This window comes from Varroa jacobsoni, unplaced genomic scaffold (assembly GCF_002532875.2).
Source record: "Varroa jacobsoni isolate VJ856 unplaced genomic scaffold, vjacob_1.0 scaffold_1305, whole genome shotgun sequence".
Lineage (NCBI taxonomy): Eukaryota > Metazoa > Arthropoda > Arachnida > Mesostigmata > Varroidae > Varroa > Varroa jacobsoni.
The window spans coordinates 180,897-199,174 of NW_019214207.1; the positions used below are offsets into that span (position 1 = coordinate 180,897).

Here is an 18,278-nt window from a genome sequence, read left to right on the forward strand (position 1 = left end):
AGCGTTACTTTCGAAGTCCAACGTCGACACCCAGCGAGCCAGCGCTTGCTTCGCCATTGTTCCTTTACTTCTTTTTCCTGGATGCGCTTAGCACCACTGGAAAAAGGCCGTCCGTCGTTTGGCCCGTCTGTAGCACGAGGGCAATCAAGATGACGGCAAATGGTGGATCGGCCTGCTTTGGCCCGTTCGCTACAGCCTGCTGCACTGCTGGCATCTCTCCTTCTAAGTACAGCGCCCGGCTGGCAGCAGTTGTGGCCTTTGAACGACTGCACTGACTAGCGGCGGATTGTGCGGATGACGGTTCTTGGGAATGCTTTGGGAAAAATCGCATCTTAGTAAAAAAAAAAAACTTTATATATAGAGTGTGCTTTAAAGGAAGATTGTGCAGCTATGAAAAATATGTAAGTTGAAACAGCTTGACGCAAGTAAAAAGAGAGGGATCGAGCACCTTTGTGGGTGCGTGTCTAAAATTTAGCGAGAACGGAAGGAGTGTGAAAGCGTGAAAGAGAGTGGAGGTAGTGCATAAGATACGCTTATTGTTCTAGTTGTGGAAGCGTCTTTCTGTCTGCTGTAGTTGTAACAGCATCAAGGACGGTAGGTAGACAGGTACAAAGAGCAAGTTCCAACGGACGCTCGCCAGCCGGTCGGCTGGCTCTGGTGCGGGAGACTGCTTGATTCTGCCTGGCAGGACACTTTTCTGGAGTCCTGTCGTAACCACGGTTTTAACTATTAGCGAGAACGACATCTGCAGTGGCAAAAGCCAAACGGAACGAGATAGTACTTTAAAGTGGTTTAGAAGAAGTTGGTTGCATGACATTGTCTTAAGAAAATGAACGAATTTAAACATAAACTATGGTTTTCAATGCGGATGCTTTTGTAATTATAAACGTATTGAGCATATACAACGTAGAAATGTAAAATATTTTATCGAGGAACGTATAATAAATACATTAAAATAGAGAATATGTTAAGAAAATAAGCACTCGCTTTCGTTTATTACGCACGTTTCTGTTAGTCCGTCTGCCTCTCGGTTACTAAATTCAAAGGGTTGTATGATAATCTAAGTTATGGTGGTGATGATTAATCCTGACTGGATATCGTTTAAGGATGTTCGACATGCTGTTATAACAGTTGCTAGGCATCTAGAAGATCAACAGGCTGCGAAAAAGTGCAGGCGAGTTACGTGTGTGTCCTGTGATGCAATCTCAAGAGAGGAACCACGTAAAATGTTAACTTTAAAAGGAAAATGATTAGTCATTTCTGTCTAAAGCAGCATTGAGTGCGGTAGTATGTAATAACCCGCCGTAGTTTGCTCGACACCCAAATACACTACCTACACCAGGTTTCTACCTAGATCAACTTCCCTACCTGGATTCCCCCTGTTGTATCAGTATGTCTGTAACGCTTGCTTGTATGATGTCGCGACGACAGTTCCTTATCACAGATTTTAGGGGCGTTGTGCTTTTACTGTGGTTATCGCTGCTGCTTTCACTCCTGCTATTGATACTACTGCGGCTGTCTGCCGAATCACTCACTCATCTTACTCCAGCAGCTAGCTTGAAAAGAAGGGTCTTACCACCTAACCGTCGCAGTGTTAGGAGTAGGATTGTTATGACATCGTGAAACAATACCCTATCGCTATTTTACCCCCCTCTCCCCCAAACACAAACGGCTGCTCCAGACACCCGAACGCCTGTTCTTCTGACCAGTATTACTTGCCTCGTTTTCCATTCCTGTACCCATGTCAACGATTTTCCTTTTTCCTCTAGACTGCATGTTAACGTTGCACAGCTCTTCTTTACCGCGATAGTTCCATTACGCAGCTTACACCATGCCGACTACCGTGAACCGACATCGATACCTAGCCAGCCAAAATCGAGCATCAAAATCAGTTCAAAATTGGCATGGGTTGGCAGTAACCTGCCGATCTCGTTGATGTATGTGTAGAAAGAGTAACAGCAGTGAAGGCATTCAGAGGTGCTACTGATGCTTCTGCAGAAGCTACAGTGTCTACTGCTGCTACTTCCTCTGTGGGACTCGTAGCACCTCTGCCATACGAGCGGTATGGCCCTCCTCGGTCGCCGCGAAAGCGACTGACGTTCCGCCTTTACTTTTGACACCGCCGTTATCCAGGACGGCGCTGCCTTTAATGTTGCCGGCACAAGGCGAAAACGCGCGCCCTTCCCGTACAGGGAGACGAGCGGCAGGGGCCAGACGAAAGTTCGTGTTGGCTCGTGCTATGAGGGTAGCTCGCTTACTCACGTACTCCTTGTTTCAAATCAAATGACAGTGCCAGCTGTGTCCGTTGTGCACTAAGCTAGAGCCTCCACAATTGCAATCGCTTTCCGCTCTCCAGCCCAGTCGCTCTATAGTAGAATCGGGTGTCGTTTCGAAATCCGAGCGATACGGGGAAAATAGCGTTACCAGGCATTACTAGGCGCAAAGCATTTGTTAATAGCAAGCGATGAGGACGCCGCTACAACTACTGCTGCTGCAGAGAATAAGATGAGTAGAAACGAATGTGTCCGTGTCTATCCAGCGGATGTCGTTACAAACTGCTCTACGCTTTTCATACTGATGATTCCAGCGGCTCTGTATCACTTTCAGCGGCTCTGAATCGCTTCCAACTTGCCTTCGGCCAATCTTCTCCTAGTTTAACCTAATTCAGACATACGTCGTGCATCTCGACTATGACAAGGCGTGTTTCGCTCGTCATCGCTGCAACTTCCCGTCTTCCGAGTTTTCCGGGGTTTACTTGGACATGAACTTGCTGTTTGAGGTGCCTATTGACGGGACACCATCACCATTCGAAAAAATCTAAGGTGTCGTTAGCGTTTTGGAAAGCGTAGGCCAACCATATCGAAAGCGTCGACCCACACTGAACCATGCAATGCTGGTTTGTTGTCGTAGAGCGTCGTTGATGCCTCAGGTGTAACTTATATCTGCCAATCTAACGATGGCGATGGGAAGGCAGAACAGCTGCTCTTGGCACTGGAAAGATAATACGTTCACGACAGCAGCGATCGGTTGTACATCTGCTTGACGTCTGAGTAACCAGCAATAAGCTTGGCAGCCTTATTAGAGCAGGAACGAAAAAGAATTCGATCGGGTTGCCCCTTTTGTTTCAAAGACAGGAAAATAAAAACGAACAAGGAGACAAACAATAAAAAAGAGCACATTAGAACGACACAAAAGGTACTGACGGCAGCTGTAGAAAGCGCCGACAACAGAAAACAGCCGACCGTTTACCATTTGTAGGACAGGTTTTCTGTTTTAACGAATGCCGACACTTTCAGTTAAAATACACTGATCATGTATAGAATGGAACCTGCACGTGATTTTACCTGTTTGCGATGAGTACAATAATCACTAGAGTTTCAAAGAGCAAAGTTCTCCAGCGGAAGAGCATTCTCAATAGAGCCTCTCTTTAACATAGAAGAGTGTCATTCTATGATAAGAACGTAGCTCACATAGCACGAGCCTCAACCACAGTCAGCTAAAGACTGAGACATCATCCAGTATCGAATTCTAGACCAGTTGATAAGTATCAAGGTTAGCTAGCCTGTATTTGGGCTCTTTATGTATCCACTTTTCCAAAGTTTAAATCTAGAACACCTATCCGCTGCTTTTGACTTAATCAAAGAACCTAGGCTCTGGAACAATTGGCATACCATGTTCTCAGAAACTTTTCGGACTGCTAAAACTCTATGGAAGCAATATTGTACACTGACTTGGTTATAACAAACAGTACAGTTTAAAATGTATGATCCACACCTGTGAAACGTTTCAAATATATCGGTGAATCCAGTCACAAACTATTAAGGAAAAACCAGCCTCCTTATGGCTATTTATATTCTCCGTTTACAACCTTCTGTCCCTAATATATTAAGGGTTTATCACTCCATATTTTATCACCACGGCTGAGCTTGGGTAGTAAGATGAGCTAAGCTCTCTGAGCCGACCGCTTTGTCTTCATGTAAATGTGTTTACATGTTCTCTTATGACTTGGGTGCTATAGGAAATATGCTATTGTCAAGACCCCCTGCTGCTGCTACTTCTGCTGCTCGTGATGTTTCTTGTACTTGGCTTTTCATAGGTTCTGGTTTAGCTGCCTCTCTGTAGCCGGCGGGCCGCTGAGTCTGAAGTGTATTCCGTGTGGCTGGCTGAGCCCGCTAGGCATATAGCTTGCTGTTATATGGCGCAATCCTGTTCCCCTGCCCCAATCAGCTTGCAACTCGCTACTTGCTACGCGCTTGGCTTGCTGAATCAGTCCCCTACGACCCCCAACAACATTTTTCCCTAAACGTCTGTAGTCTCGCTCTTGCCCCTTCCCCTGCCTATTGTCCAGTCCCCACCTCACTCGCTCACCCCATCCATGACGGTATCCCTATATTGGGATGAACTTCTCTGAATCAACGTGCCTCCTCCAGGCGCCTTCGCCGACTAACTCCCTTTCTCGATTTCGTCGCCTTTGCCGCTTTCATGTTTCGAGGTCCTTAGTAGTTTGCTTGTCCCTTGTCCTCCATTTCGCGTAGGTTCTGGGTGTTGCTCATTCTAAAGCCCTTTCTGCCACCCCTAGTTCCATTCGCTGCTCTTGTTCCGTTCTTCCCTTCTGCGTCATAATACCTGTCTTTCAGGTTTGGTCTCAGTATGCCACATTCAACAACAAGCCTGAACAGTCCCACAGAACATAGTAGCCTGAACCGGGAGCCGACAAGAAGCCATCGGCCCCTTGGCTGACACAGCCGACACCATAGCATAGCACAAAACAAACGGGTCTGGCTCTATCTGTAGAAGCTCTTTTTCACCAACGCCCCTTATTACGTTCCTTTTCACTTTTGTTCTTTACGTAAGTTTGCCGCCGCTGCGTGAACTATAGATTGCAATGTATTGTTTTCGAAAAGATCTAAATCGGGGATAACGGCGTCGCTCGTTAGGAAAGTAGTAACAGTAGTAGCTGCAGCGGCAGCCGTTAAGATCTTGCCTATCGCAAACATATCCATTATTCATTTTACGTGAGCAAATCCTCGGAATCATGAATTTCTTAGGTGTAACATTAAACATTAGGAGCTTAACCGGAACAAATCTTACTGGAATTATCTGGAGTTTCTCGAATAGACTTATGAAATAGCATGATAACCGTACAAGCAGCTGTAAGCCCTAATAATAATATCCTATTTTTCATAGTTCCTTACATGATTTTCCCGATTATCTATATATTTAATACAAATGTTTGCTAACCCTGAGATTTGAACCTAGCTAGTTATGGTTACCAAAGCAATGCATTCAAAGAGATGCCTATGAGCCATTTAAATCAAGGACAGCATGTCGACGATGCAGACGCTTCAAGAGCAAAGACGATAGCATTGAAAACCAGCGATGAGGTGATTAGATGCTGGTACCCGAAGGACAAGAACTCATAAAGTTTGGGTCTAAAGATTTTATTGGCTAAAAGCGATATTTCACGTGTAACGTATTATAGTAGTATAATACAAACATTAAAAATTCGAAGATTGAGTAAAAAATTATTTCCCCGTCAACTGACTCCAGAACAGTTGGAAATTCGTATGATGTATTCCAAAGGTAATCTGCTAAATTTTAGTCGATGAACAATGAGCTGGAGAAAAAAATAGACGAGACAATGACGTCGCCTGGAAGATAAATTGAGTTCAGTGGAGAGTATATTTGGACGTATTTTCAATGAACATTAGGAGCATTCTACTATAACATACTCGCCTAAAATGAAACAACGAATGTAACCCATTATCTTGATTTCCTTAATAGACCCATGGACCATTGGCGCAGCAATTGGAAGCACTCTGGTTACTTGACGACAGACCTCACCGTCTTACTCCAATTTTTTTCTGGATTGAGCAGAGCAATAAAATATCTAACGCTGGTTTCAACCCGAGTATTGTTCGGGTCTGAGTCCATGTAATCACGGGGCTTTCCGTGGGAAGCATGTTCCAATATAGATGTACTTCGAAAAGCCATCAATAGAATAATTTCATAAGGAAACGTGAATAATAGAAACTGGCCGAGTTCTAAAGCGAATGCTTAAGAAATCAATGAGGAGCTCTAAGCATATTAAAAAATCATCATTCTAGCCCGACTTGTTCAAAAGTTATTCAATTTCAAAGTGCACTGGATTTGCTTTTAACTCTCTCTCTCCCCTCTCTCTCTCTCTCTCTCTCTCTCTCTATATATATATATATATATATATATCTATATATATATACATATATATATACCTGAAGTTACTATTCAGGTGTGAAGTGACTTTTTTGATGCCAGCGGGGGGCACTAGCCAGCAAGCTAAGCTAAGTCGTTGATATGTATTGACGGCGTCACACACAGGCTATTTTCGAGAGAAATGCGGAAGATGACATATGTTTTATGCTGATGCGGTCTAGTAAGACGCTTGCCAACTAAAAAAGATGCCGCTACAGTCCTGAGGCGGGCAACTGATTGTATACATAGTAATTTATCTATTTCTATGCCGCCCGTCCATCGTCATAAGTTTCTGATCAAGCTGTAGAGAAAAACTATGGCAACCTTCGGCCTAAGTGCATCGACTCGCGATCAATTTGTGTTTAATTTGAAAATTATCTTTATTTTCACTGCATCTGTGACCTAGCGTTTATTTCACTTACTGTGTTGCTGCTGCGGAGAGATTAGTAGGCCGTCGTCGCGTATCCACGTAAATTCGGCATTATCCCCACGATAGACACATCTCAGGATAGCCGTGTTTCCCCGGATGGCTACGCCGTCCTGCACATCTACAAACGTGTCTTCTGAATCGAATACTGCAAACAAAAAAAAAAAAAAAAAAAGTAGTACATGCGAACGTTATCAGGTTAGTAGACAAAGTATAACCTCGACGAGGAGTCGGGCTGTGGAACAACAATAGAAAAACAAAACGTAAATGTACTTACATCCTAATATATCTTGGCGGTAAGTAAATAGTCATCTATAAACAGTCTAAGCGTGACATGTTGCCCCCAATGAAAATATAAGCCGAACGGAATGAAACGTAAGACACAGTAAAACACAAACACTGTCCTCAGGGTAATCGTGTTACGGTTTGTAAACGAATAACAACGACGTAGAATAGATAAACAACATGCCGAATGGAGCATTGACGTCGTGCGCATACGTGATCGCTTCCTCTCCGTAGCAGGCAATTTTACCTCGAAGTCGTCTACTATACATGTTTCGTTCGTCTTTTATATCTGTCTCGCTCTGCTGTCCCATGAGAGTTACAGCTAAATCCCGACCAGCAAACAGCGTCGCTGTCCCTTAAAAGTCCTTCTGCCTGAGCGAAAGCTGTTCCACTTCGTTCAATTCCACTCGTTCTTTAGTCGAATTTTAGCCTAGCGGTCGCGTAAATTTGAGTGAAACGTTAAATGGCCTTCAGAGTCTTGTGTGCTTTGACCAGCTAGCCCCTTTGTACCGCTGCCACTGCTGTGGTTTCGGATGATCGAGTAAAGAGCAATCTAGCAGAAAATGGCAACTCCAGAAGAAGGCTGGTTGTTTCGTACGCCTGGATCCTCTTCTTCCTCTTTGGTCGCCTATTTTCGGGGTCGTCTGAACTATGGTGTCTTCTGCAAATAAGGCATTTCCGAAGCAGCCCGTTCGCTCGCTCATTTCACTGTTCGAAATCTAAACATTACTGGCATGTATGTCGATTGGTTCGGATTCTACTGTACTCGGTGTGGTATCAGCAGTTTTTTTTGCGTAATCGGCTATAATGAATCAATGTGTCATAAAAATACCTTGCCGAGCTGTCACGGCGACTGCTCGTTGCTCCGTCCTCTGGCTTTAGCTGCACCGGCGCCTAACGGCACCGCCTGAGGGTGCTCGAAACCTGGGTGTTGATCCGACTGTGCAGCCGTAGCTCCGTTACCGTGTGCAGAAGTGCTCTCTCCTATACTGCGGAAAGTGAGCCTTGTACGCGGGTTTAGCCAAATGATGGGAAACTATGGCTATGGATATGCCCAGAACGACTAGCGCCTCCCAGTTGACTACAGCAGCGACTGGACACCCAGGCTGTTCTGCCCCCAAAACACTTGGCACTCCAGTCCAGGTCGCTATCCAGTAAGGCGGCAGTCATTAAGCAGCCATCTTTTCTCCCGGGAGTTTCTAATCAGGCTTCGGGAGAATTCCTGGCCTAAGCAAGTGCGTACGTAGACGCACAAGGGCGAGGACAAACAGGTTAGCTGGTGGCCAATGTAGCTGGTCGTAGTCAAAGATACGTCGAAAGCAAACACCGAATTTGACTCTACGGGCATTGAAATGTATTCTAAATGAATATACTCAGCGTCCTTCCATTTTTGACTGTCTTTTTATTACCGGTCTAAATCGAGTCCAACTCTTCCTTGGCGACAAAACCCTACGAAAAAAACTACGGAACGCGTGCTAAGCTCTACGCGTAGACGTGTAAAGGCAGCGGGCAAACGAAAACTATGAGCACTAAGAGGCGGGCAATACAAAGAATGACTTGATTCGGGCGCAGTTTCTGCTATAAAAACTTGCTACCACTGCTCGTATGCTGGCTCGTCGCTCCCTTTTTCCATAGTTCACAGCCTAAGTCTGAGCGTTGTCCGCTGTAATTCGCTTGCTTCAAGAAAAAAGTTTTTTAGTCCTTTTTCCTGCCCTGTGAGAAGTCAGTAAGGCAGACGACAGTCCCTTACTGTCTACCCTTCCCTTTACCAGCACTATAACCAGACGAACACGCAATTCTCTATAAGCAGATCTCCGCGAGATCTGCTTTTGCCGTCCTTTGCTCCTGCTGCTGCCCTTCTGTAAGGCTTGAATGAGCGCGCTGACCCAAGCGAGCTAACGGGCCACGATCTCATTATGCGCAGAACAGGCTTGCTACTCTCTGGTGCTTAGGCTGGTGTTCCGGAAAAGGGAAGACAACGCACAAGATAGCGAATGGGTGCATCAGAGCCGACGGCGGCAGTGGTTCTAGTTGAAACCGCAAGAACGAGCGAAAAGCATCCTGCAACCAACTAAAAGCAAACGACGTTAAAAAAGAAGAAGTAGCGACGATGAGAATGTCGCCGGTGGCCCACAAGCTGCTGCCAGGAAGGCAGGTAAGTAGGAAATCTTGCACAGAAAAAAGTACGGAACGAAAGTATAGAGTGCGATACAGAGTTCTACAAGTCGAATTGTATCCGTCTGCCAGACTAGTCAAACGACGGGACGAATCGAAGCGCTCTAGGCGACGACAGCGCCAGCGGAGCTCCGTTTAACAGTGATTGGTCAGACTCGGCCTAACAGGCTGCCTTATAGACCGATAGCTTGCTACCATTCTTTCAAATTACTAGCAACATGAATAGAATGGAGAAAGAAAGCACTCTTCCGTATGCCTCTGACAAGGATTCAAATATGGATGTAGGAAACTAAACATCTAACCGCATACCACGAAAGTACCGTCAACGGACCTCTTGCATATCCATATGCATTAGAGTCACCTCAGAAATATACAAGAGTAGATTATTGATAGACTTTCGACATGCTTAGTAATCACGACTTTAACGATAATTCTAAATAATAATATAAAAAATAGTATTACGAAAGTACGAGAAACAAGCCTATCGCTTGTCTGAAGACTGACACTGGCCAACGAACCATACATCACACCACTGAAATCTATAGTTATGTAAATGACCCACTCCAAAATAAAAGGATACAAAGTATAATTTTGGACTTACGATCAAGCATTTCTGCAGTAAGCCTCGCGCCTACAAGTACACCGTGCGTCGTTTGCTAAATACAGTTTCTACGTTTCTAACTATATTAGTGATTCGTTGACCAAAGCTAATCTGAGCTAGAAGATCGTTCAGCTAACAGGATCCATACCGCTACCGTGATTTGTTACCGCTTCCACTGCTGCTGCGGTGTGTGCTTCTATTACTTTAACTGCCGATGCGCCCTCTGGCGTCGCGAATTCAGCAGAAGCGTCGCGTTTTCTATGAGGGGGCAGGCAGCCGCGTTTGCTTTAAATCTCCCTTTTCCATACGTTCTAACCCCCATTACTCGCTTGTCCCTCGGTATAGTGAATCGTGTTCTCCTGCGAAATTGTTGTTGTCGCCGTCGTACTTCCTTCCTGCGTCGTCCCAAACTCGGCGGGTGTGCTCGCAGGGCGAACGGTCGTCGCTGCCTTCGACGTCGAGCGGGTACTTGGGTGAGCCTTTTCCATGCCTTAGCTCTACATAGTCTTAATATGAACTTTGCCGTTGGAACAAGGCGCGCAAAAAGAGTGCACAACATACAGACTTGTAGGAGGAAAAGTATACGGACGGGAGCGGTGGCCGTAGCAGGGCGAGAGGCGATGATTCAAACGGTGATAACCTTTCCCCTTCGTTTAGATCCCCATCAGTTGCCCCATAGTCACCTTTTGCGGTGGCGGTGGCTGGAGATAGGAAGAAAGAAATGAATGAATGGCGGATCGAGTGGAGTCAAGTCGTGGTAGTGCACAAATGGAAAAAGAGAAATAAAAGCCATTCGGGTGGCCTGGCAAAATGGCGGTTGACGGCTGCCTTCGATCAATTTGAGGCTGATAGCCCCAAAATGGCGTCGGTCAGTTTGATTTGACCTCTTGTCCAGGTCGGCCGCTACCGCGACGAAATCGGCAAGCAGACTTCATCGAATAAGTAACCAAATACATGTTGGGGGCCGGTCGGGGAATCGAAATCACCGGAGATGGAGAGAGAGAGAGAGAGAGAGAGGAGGGGAGGGGGAAAATGAGGGGCGGAAAAAAGGAGCAAGAGAAAGAAAAAGAGATAAAGAAAACTTTGAGGGACGGCAGAGACCAGGCTTCTGGCGCAACGACCTTTTTGATTGAGTCACACGTCCCGTATCGGGTCTCTAATGGAAGAACGCCAAAACCAAGCGTCGTGGCGCTGTTTGCCTGATAAACGACACGTAATGGATTGTATGCCAAATGTATGCGGTTCACAAAACGAGCACTTGCCGTTAAGCAGACACTGATTTCCAAGGAATCCTCACAAAAGTAACTGAGAATTAAGCGTGGTAGCGCCTTCCATTAACCAATGCGGTCAAACGATTTCCAACTGTTTCAACGCGAACTGAGAATTAATTATGACATAACGATAAGAAGTTATATGATTTCATAAACTTAGATAATAACATTTTGTATTAGGTACGATATCTCTATATGACGTCATATACAGGAAGAGTTCTTTAAGATTGCTTCGACCATGATATGGTAAATTAGTTAGATATCCTACTTAGGACAGGTCCAACCAAGAGTGCGAAAACGATTCTGATCATCACAGACTGACCATCGTAAGGACTCTGAACAAGTAGCATATTATTATGATGTCGTCAGTCAACAACCACCTAAAATTGGCCAAAGTGAATCTCTTGACGCTCAATGTGCATATGCGTAAACTATTTCGACGACGGCTATCAGCACCTCATTCGCAAACGTCACGTAAGTTCATCTATCGTTGCATGTACTTACTTGCTAATACGTTGACAAGTCTCGACGCGATGACCGCCAACGAGTTTCTCGCTACGCAACGATAGAATCCACTATACACCGACTGATTATACATTGCTGGCGAAATAGGATGCAAAAGCAGGACGCCCGCGTCGCTGCTTTCCACTTCCGAGTCATCAAGTCGCTGCCAACTAATCTCCGGCTTCGGAATACCGTCAGCGATGCAGTGTAGCTCGGCACCCTTGTCCGCCGTGAATTCGAAGAGCGCAGGCGGCTCGCTGATGAAGTATGGTGGTCGCTGAACGCCCAGCTCGCCGTTAGCAGACAGTTGTTGGGCCCTACTGACACTGCCTGTAACAAAAGACAATTTCACCGAAAAAAAAAATTACGATCGTTTAATTTTCATGCCAATCGAACAAACATCAATCAGTCACAATCACAATTTCGAAACTGAATACGTGTTCGAAACATTGTTGAAATGGCACCTTTTTACTGGTCGACGAAATTTCTAGGCCTGGTTTGTCCTATCTAAACATTATTGAAGGATGTAACAAAAAAAGTTCAGTTGAGGATTGCCCTGCGCATGTTTAGGTGTTTTAGTTGACAAGAATAGGCAATCTATGCTAAAAGGCAGAGCCTGTTTGTTAGGGATTGAGTTTATAGAATTAACTCCATAAGTAGGCCGTGTGCGCATTTTGAGCGCTTATGCTCATCATTTATGAGCTTAGCATGCTAACCAGGATGAATCATTCGTAAGTCATTCATAATTATAACAGCTTTCGCAGTGGCAGAAGCGTATTGCATAAAGAACTCGTTCGCCCCACGAACGGCGAGGCTATTGAGGTAAACTATTGTACTTACAGTTGACTATCGACAATGTACCTTACGTGGGATTATATGTCTTTATGTTTCCCTTGGGCAATAATAACTATGTGACTGCAGTTCGTAAAAATAATCTGTTTTTGCAAAAATCGTAAGAATTGCTTCTACTGACATCAATACCTCTTTCAGTAACGTTTTTGCTTTTTACACGCTAATGTTTAGATCTCGTTTCCATTGTTTTCTGCGCCTTCCGTTATAAGCTCTTCGTCTGTGTCTCGATATCCGCGTGTCTACCACTCGATTCCTTATCGTTATACCCATTTTGTTAGTATTATCCTTTGTTGTTATTTTACCTTGGCCTTTGGCGGGACACTGGGTAAAACGAGCTCACTGCTTTTCATTTACCGATTCTTGGCATGCTGATGCCCTGAGCCAGCATCCCAGTCGTCCCTCTCTCCTTCTCTCCTAGGCACAGTGTCCCTGTTTCGTTCGCCTTTTTCACAATTTCGTTGTTGCTCTCCACTCAAGCTCTTCCAGTAGGTCACTTGCCTGCCTTCGCTTTGCCTTTACGTATCCCTTCTTCTTTACTCCTGCACCTCTTTTTTTCTAGGTTGTCGCACACTTACCATCTGTATTGCTGTCGACAACACGCGTGCGGAGGCAAAAGCCTTTCAGCACCCCTCTAGATCGCACTTGCGACTTCCCAGACTCGTCGTGCTCACCCCGAATACTGCTAACCCGATCTCTTCACGTCCTAGCCTCCTCGTCTCATCCCGCTTTCCGCGTGCGTCGGTTGGCAACAATAAGTCATCGACCATCGGCGCTCATTTCCATACCCGAGATTTGGTATTCGTCGCCCACAAAACTTTCTCGTGCGGGCCTCTGACGCCACTCGGTTGTCGTCGCCATTCCCGGCGTCACCAGCGCTACAGTCGCCACCTTAGCCACCGTTGGTTTAGGAACCGACCCACTGCCGCAGCGGTCACTGTTGTTTTTCTTGTGGCATGCATACGTGCATGCACTCACAGACTCAAAAACGGACACAGAGTGAGAACGAGATTAAAATAGACAGAAGGTGAAGGGGGTGTGGGAGGGCCAGTTTTATGGGGGCCACGACAAGCTGAGCTAAATTGGTTTGACCAAAGAAGACAAGACATGCCATACGCGACTGTCTGAGGTTAGTTCGTCTCGCTGGCGACGGCCGTGATGTCGCTGCTTGTCGCGCTTTGCCATTGCTCTGCGTTATCTCCTGCTGCTTCTTGGAGCGCACGACAGCCTTAATTGCGACGACCTTCAAGAATAAGGCCCCAGCTTGCGACTTACGCCTCGATGACGACTGACTCGTTCAGCCTGCAGATCCACCCGTAGCTGTCAACGACAACCGTACACACAAACACAGATACACATAGCGACTGAAAGCGTTCGGGGACGGAGTCCGAGGTTCAAGGTGCTATTAGAGAAATGACACAACCACGGAAAATGAAATTTGCTTTCAGGGCAGAGGGATGGGCCGACCGCCATGGATACAAAGAGAACGCGATAGACAGTCGACACTACAACACAGGAATCAACAGAGGGGTGCAGCACAGGGACAGTCCCGAAGTCCCTACGTGTCATGAGAAAAAAGAAATGTCTGAGCCTGGATAAAATATTGTCCAAGCTCCTGATTCTACCAGAGCGGCGTCGACGCTTCGTTTACATGGTATCACGTTGGCAATGTAGTGGCCAGCAAGGCAAGTAAAGACAGATAAAGAGAGAAAGCAGCAGGCCTGCGTTTCTGACCAATTCGAGAAAAAAGAGAGAGAGGGAACGAGATCTCCGATCTTCGTAAGTCGTCGCAAAATGAGTGTTATTTGCTCCGCAGTGTCGTTGTCGTCAAATCGAGCCGGCGAAGTTGAGCCATACATTCTCAGCTCATTCTGATGATAATAAGGTTTCCTCAATCTCGCTTGCCCGTCTCAAAAAACACACGACGAGCTCCAACGTGTTGCATGACATGTGTGATCCGAGACCTGCGAAAAACGGACTGATTGGCCCATTCCTGCAGCGACCGTCAGGGGGTGCTTTCGCACAATGTAATGGGAGGTTCCTGATGGTATGACCACTTCAACTTGGCTTAACTGTAGGCCCACGCATGTCTTACATACAGGCTGAGTTGCCTGTCCGTGGATACCTTTCTGCACACCCCTCCCATCTTAAAAAGCCTTTTGTGGTCATAATACATACCATTTGACAAATCTGAGCCATAATTTGCTGCTCACTTTGTTCTCGGAATACATTTTTATCGCATCGTAAGTTATCGCTGTTGACTGTACTGATCAGTATTGTATAGAACACTGACTCTATAAATACCAACGACAATCCCTTACATTTTTTTAGAAATTTTATGTCCGGACTCACGTGCTGATATGTAGAATTCCTTAAGTTTGACGTTTATTTATGTAGGATCAATACTAAATATTATAATTTTCATAGCAATACTTATTGTTTTAGTAATAACGTAATAATCCTGCTGCCTTAATAATAATAGCCACGACGATACAACCAACAATGAATGAACATACGATAATCATTTATGTAAGATAAAGCTGCGTCGATTATTTGGATGGCGTTTGTCCGCCCCGGGCGGTATCTGGATAAGACTGTACGGCTAAACCTGTATGGAATGAGTAACGATATTACTCAAAACCGGCAAGTTTGTGTTATTCCCTTCTTGCGTTCGTACACTGCCTACATACGTGCGCTTGTAAGCTTGGGGTAGACACAATGAGGGAACAATATAAGTGCAGACGAGTAGGTATAAAGTAACTTGTGAGTATGAAACAGACAGGCGAATTATTCCCTGAGCGATCATATAACGACGGGATGAAGTAGCGAGCAAATATGGTAGGTCCCGCGCCCTCGACATAAAGGGGGCAAAACGGAAACATGATTCAAAAGACGTGCTTGGTATCTTTGAGAGTTTACGCTGGTCCAGCACGCAGTTTTGGCAGAAAGCAACGATTACTCAGAACGGGAGAGACTTAGTAGTTAGACGGCGAAAGGATAAATCTCTCAAAACCTATACTTAGGAGGCATCCTATTTCTGGGCTGCATGTTGGTGTTGCTATAATAGTAGGAATAACAGCCAACAAAAGTGGGAGAACCTTAAAGCTGTCTCGAACCGTAGCATCGATATACGTAGCGAGGGGCATGCTGGTCAATGCAGTGATGTTGATAATCGTAGCGGAATCATACGATGTTCGGAACTCAAACTATTTCCACCGGGACCGGAAACAGAACAATATACAGCTTGAGGCAAGCGTACGCGAGTAGATTCGGAACCTGCCCCGGAGGCAAGAGAAGGCCAGGTTTCTTTTCCGCTGTTAGAGACCAGTCGCGCCGCCTTTGCTTCGTTCTATTTTCCCTGTCGGTATACTCTAGCTGCCCTGAAAGCTGGTAGTCACTGATTCTTTTGCTGTTGCAGCTAGTCACAGTCGCTGCTTCTCAGGTTCGGAGAGTAAAGCAACGCACCTCGTCCACTCGTTGGCACATACAGGACCCTTCTTTAGCTTCAACTCACTTCTTTTCCGGAGCCAAGAACGTTCGTCGCAATAACAGCTGTCGTAGTAGCGTCATCAACCGCCGCGCCAAGAGCGGCAATACATGTAACAACGGCAAACTGAAGAAGCTCAAAGAGCGCAACACGGTTTTCGGACAACCGGGAGGCATCCGTATAAAGTTCCGGCAACCGGGAGGTTAGTACCGTATAAAGAGAACAGCAAAATTCGTAGCTGACGAACGAAAACCTCGAGGAGTGGAAAGTGAGTGAAAGAAGACGAACAAGTATACGAAGACAATGGCTACGGTGACGACGCGAACCCCGATGAGAGGCCATAAATCACAATCTCATTTACGTAACTCTCTCCCTTTACTCTTCCACCCTTCCCGCTCGCTCGTATGTTTTCTGTAGTCCTTATCTAGCCCTTTGACAGGAAAACTAGGTAAAAACTAGACTACGTGTCCAACCGTGGGTCGGCAGCCTCTGCTACTGTTATTGCTATCGCGAGAGTAAGTTCGTTACCGCATTGTGGGTAAACACGGGAAGACGGTCAACCGCTACGACCTGCTTGGTAACTATGACTGGTCCGATCAGCCTATAATGTTACGGGACTACGGCTGGTACAGCTAAGGGTATGCCAATAAATGGTGTGGAATCATGCGACGGGTAGCGAAAGATAGCAGAAGCTAACCCCGCGCAGTCATTTGCGATCACGATGGCCGGCAAAGGATTTAAAGCTCGCCGATGCAAATACGTTCGTTGAACAAATGTTTTCGGGTTGTCGCTGGCCCGCTAGGCTGTAAGAGATTCTGAAAACGTTAGCTGCTTCTCACATAATTTTTCCGTTCTTTTTAGTACGTCAACCAATACGGCGTTCAGTTTAAGCCACCTTCCGGCACATGGAATTACTCATTCGCATATACAGGCGCAGTGTGGTTACATCGCCACACAGAGAGCGAGTAAGCTGGCACTATAAACGGCCGCGCAGATGCGGCCGAAAAAGACCGAGCCGTGGCGACAAAGTCAATTAAGTAGTCCCCTCCTCATCAAAAGTCACCTGTCGCTGCACGCAAACGTACAGCAGTTGCAAACGAAAACAGTCATCGATTCGAGGCAGAGCGAGCCAGCAGCCGTCTCAAGAACCGACTCCAGGCCACCACCATCATACATGTTTCATTGGACGAGCAGGCAACCGTGTTTACATTCCAGCGATGATCGGGGCCTGACAATAGCCTAGCCATAACTCCAACTGCACGCGCGCGGTCTTGCTCTTTCTGTGTGTGCATTTCATCGCAACCGAATGGTCATAGAAAAAAGCGCAGAGAAAACGATTTAATTAGGCGCAAGGCCACAAAAGTTTCATCGTTTGCTTTAGATACGTGGTCACAGACAGCAAGCAACGTAGGGACATCGGAAAAAACACACAGAAATAGCACTGACGGGAAATGCGGGGGCAGTGGTTGTGGAGGCGATGACTAAGCATATGGGGCTTGTTCTGAGCCACAGGTAGACATGTAAACTATCATCCAATAGTATAGCAATCTAGAGTACATATACTGGTGGTGACCTATACATCATCAACATATTCTTCACAGGATGTGTGTGCGTGTGCGTGTCGCTGTGTCAGCGTCCTAAATATATACATATAGTGGTAGTAATATGATGTAACTGCGTCTGTCTGTCCGTCCGTCGGCCAGTTCTTTCTGTCGCCGCTGTCGGCTGGGCTGCCTGGGTGGGTTCGTGGGCCACTGAGTTTTCTTTCAGCTGTGCTGTCGTCTTTTCCGCTGTCCGTGTCTTCGCTACTGGTAACCCAACTGTCGTCTCTGTCCCTTTCGCTTGCCGTAATACTATACTGGCGCCTGGGCCGCTGCTACTCCTGCTTAGAGTGTGTACCATTCTCTGTCCATCCCGCTGTGCTTGCTTATGACATCCTGCTGACAGACGGCCAGATTACTGTGCCAGCACTGCACCAAGTTAGTAGTGTACTGCTCCTGCAGCAGCGGCGGCATAGGTGGCGACCGCCGAAGCCGTGTAGATCTGGGTCAGGCCTGGCGGGTTATCATCCAGTGCCTCAGTAGCACGTCTCTACGCAAACTCTTTGGCTTCAGCAGAGTCGAATAGTTAGCAGCAGATTAGACTCAATGACAGAGCCACCACGTGAACGTCAACATCAGCAGGCAAGAAGCATAGGAATGCAACACACAAACGGTTATCTACTCATTTATGCCAAGCAAATGAGGGCCAAACCGCGGGTTTTTGTTATGCCATTATTACGCGGACGTTAACAATTTCCTGAAGTAAGCTTGACCGCGATCTATATACGGCCGACAAGTAACAAGATCGCAAGTTGCTGCTATTGGTTTGTGTATGCATTTTTGAAATTACAAAAAATTGATCGTACATATCTGTATTCAATTGCTCGGAAAGAATTGCAAGCAACTA

The 18,278-nt window shown here is 46.1% G+C and overlaps 1 protein-coding gene across 1 annotated transcript in view; it reads right to left on the reverse strand.

The window, feature by feature from the left end:
- Positions 1-13,204, reverse strand: part of LOC111268643 (cell adhesion molecule Dscam1) — a 110,243-nt gene extending 97,039 nt beyond the window's left edge. Inside the window, exons 1-3 of the mRNA XM_086971759.1 lie at positions 13,132-13,204; positions 11,495-11,824; positions 6,654-6,806 (exon numbers count right to left, since the gene is read on the reverse strand). Of these exons, the coding sequence (XP_086827885.1) occupies positions 6,654-6,806; positions 11,495-11,824; positions 13,132-13,204 (556 nt within the window). The remainder of the gene's footprint in view (positions 1-6,653; positions 6,807-11,494; positions 11,825-13,131) is intronic.
- Between the last annotated feature and the right edge of the window lie 5,074 nt (positions 13,205-18,278).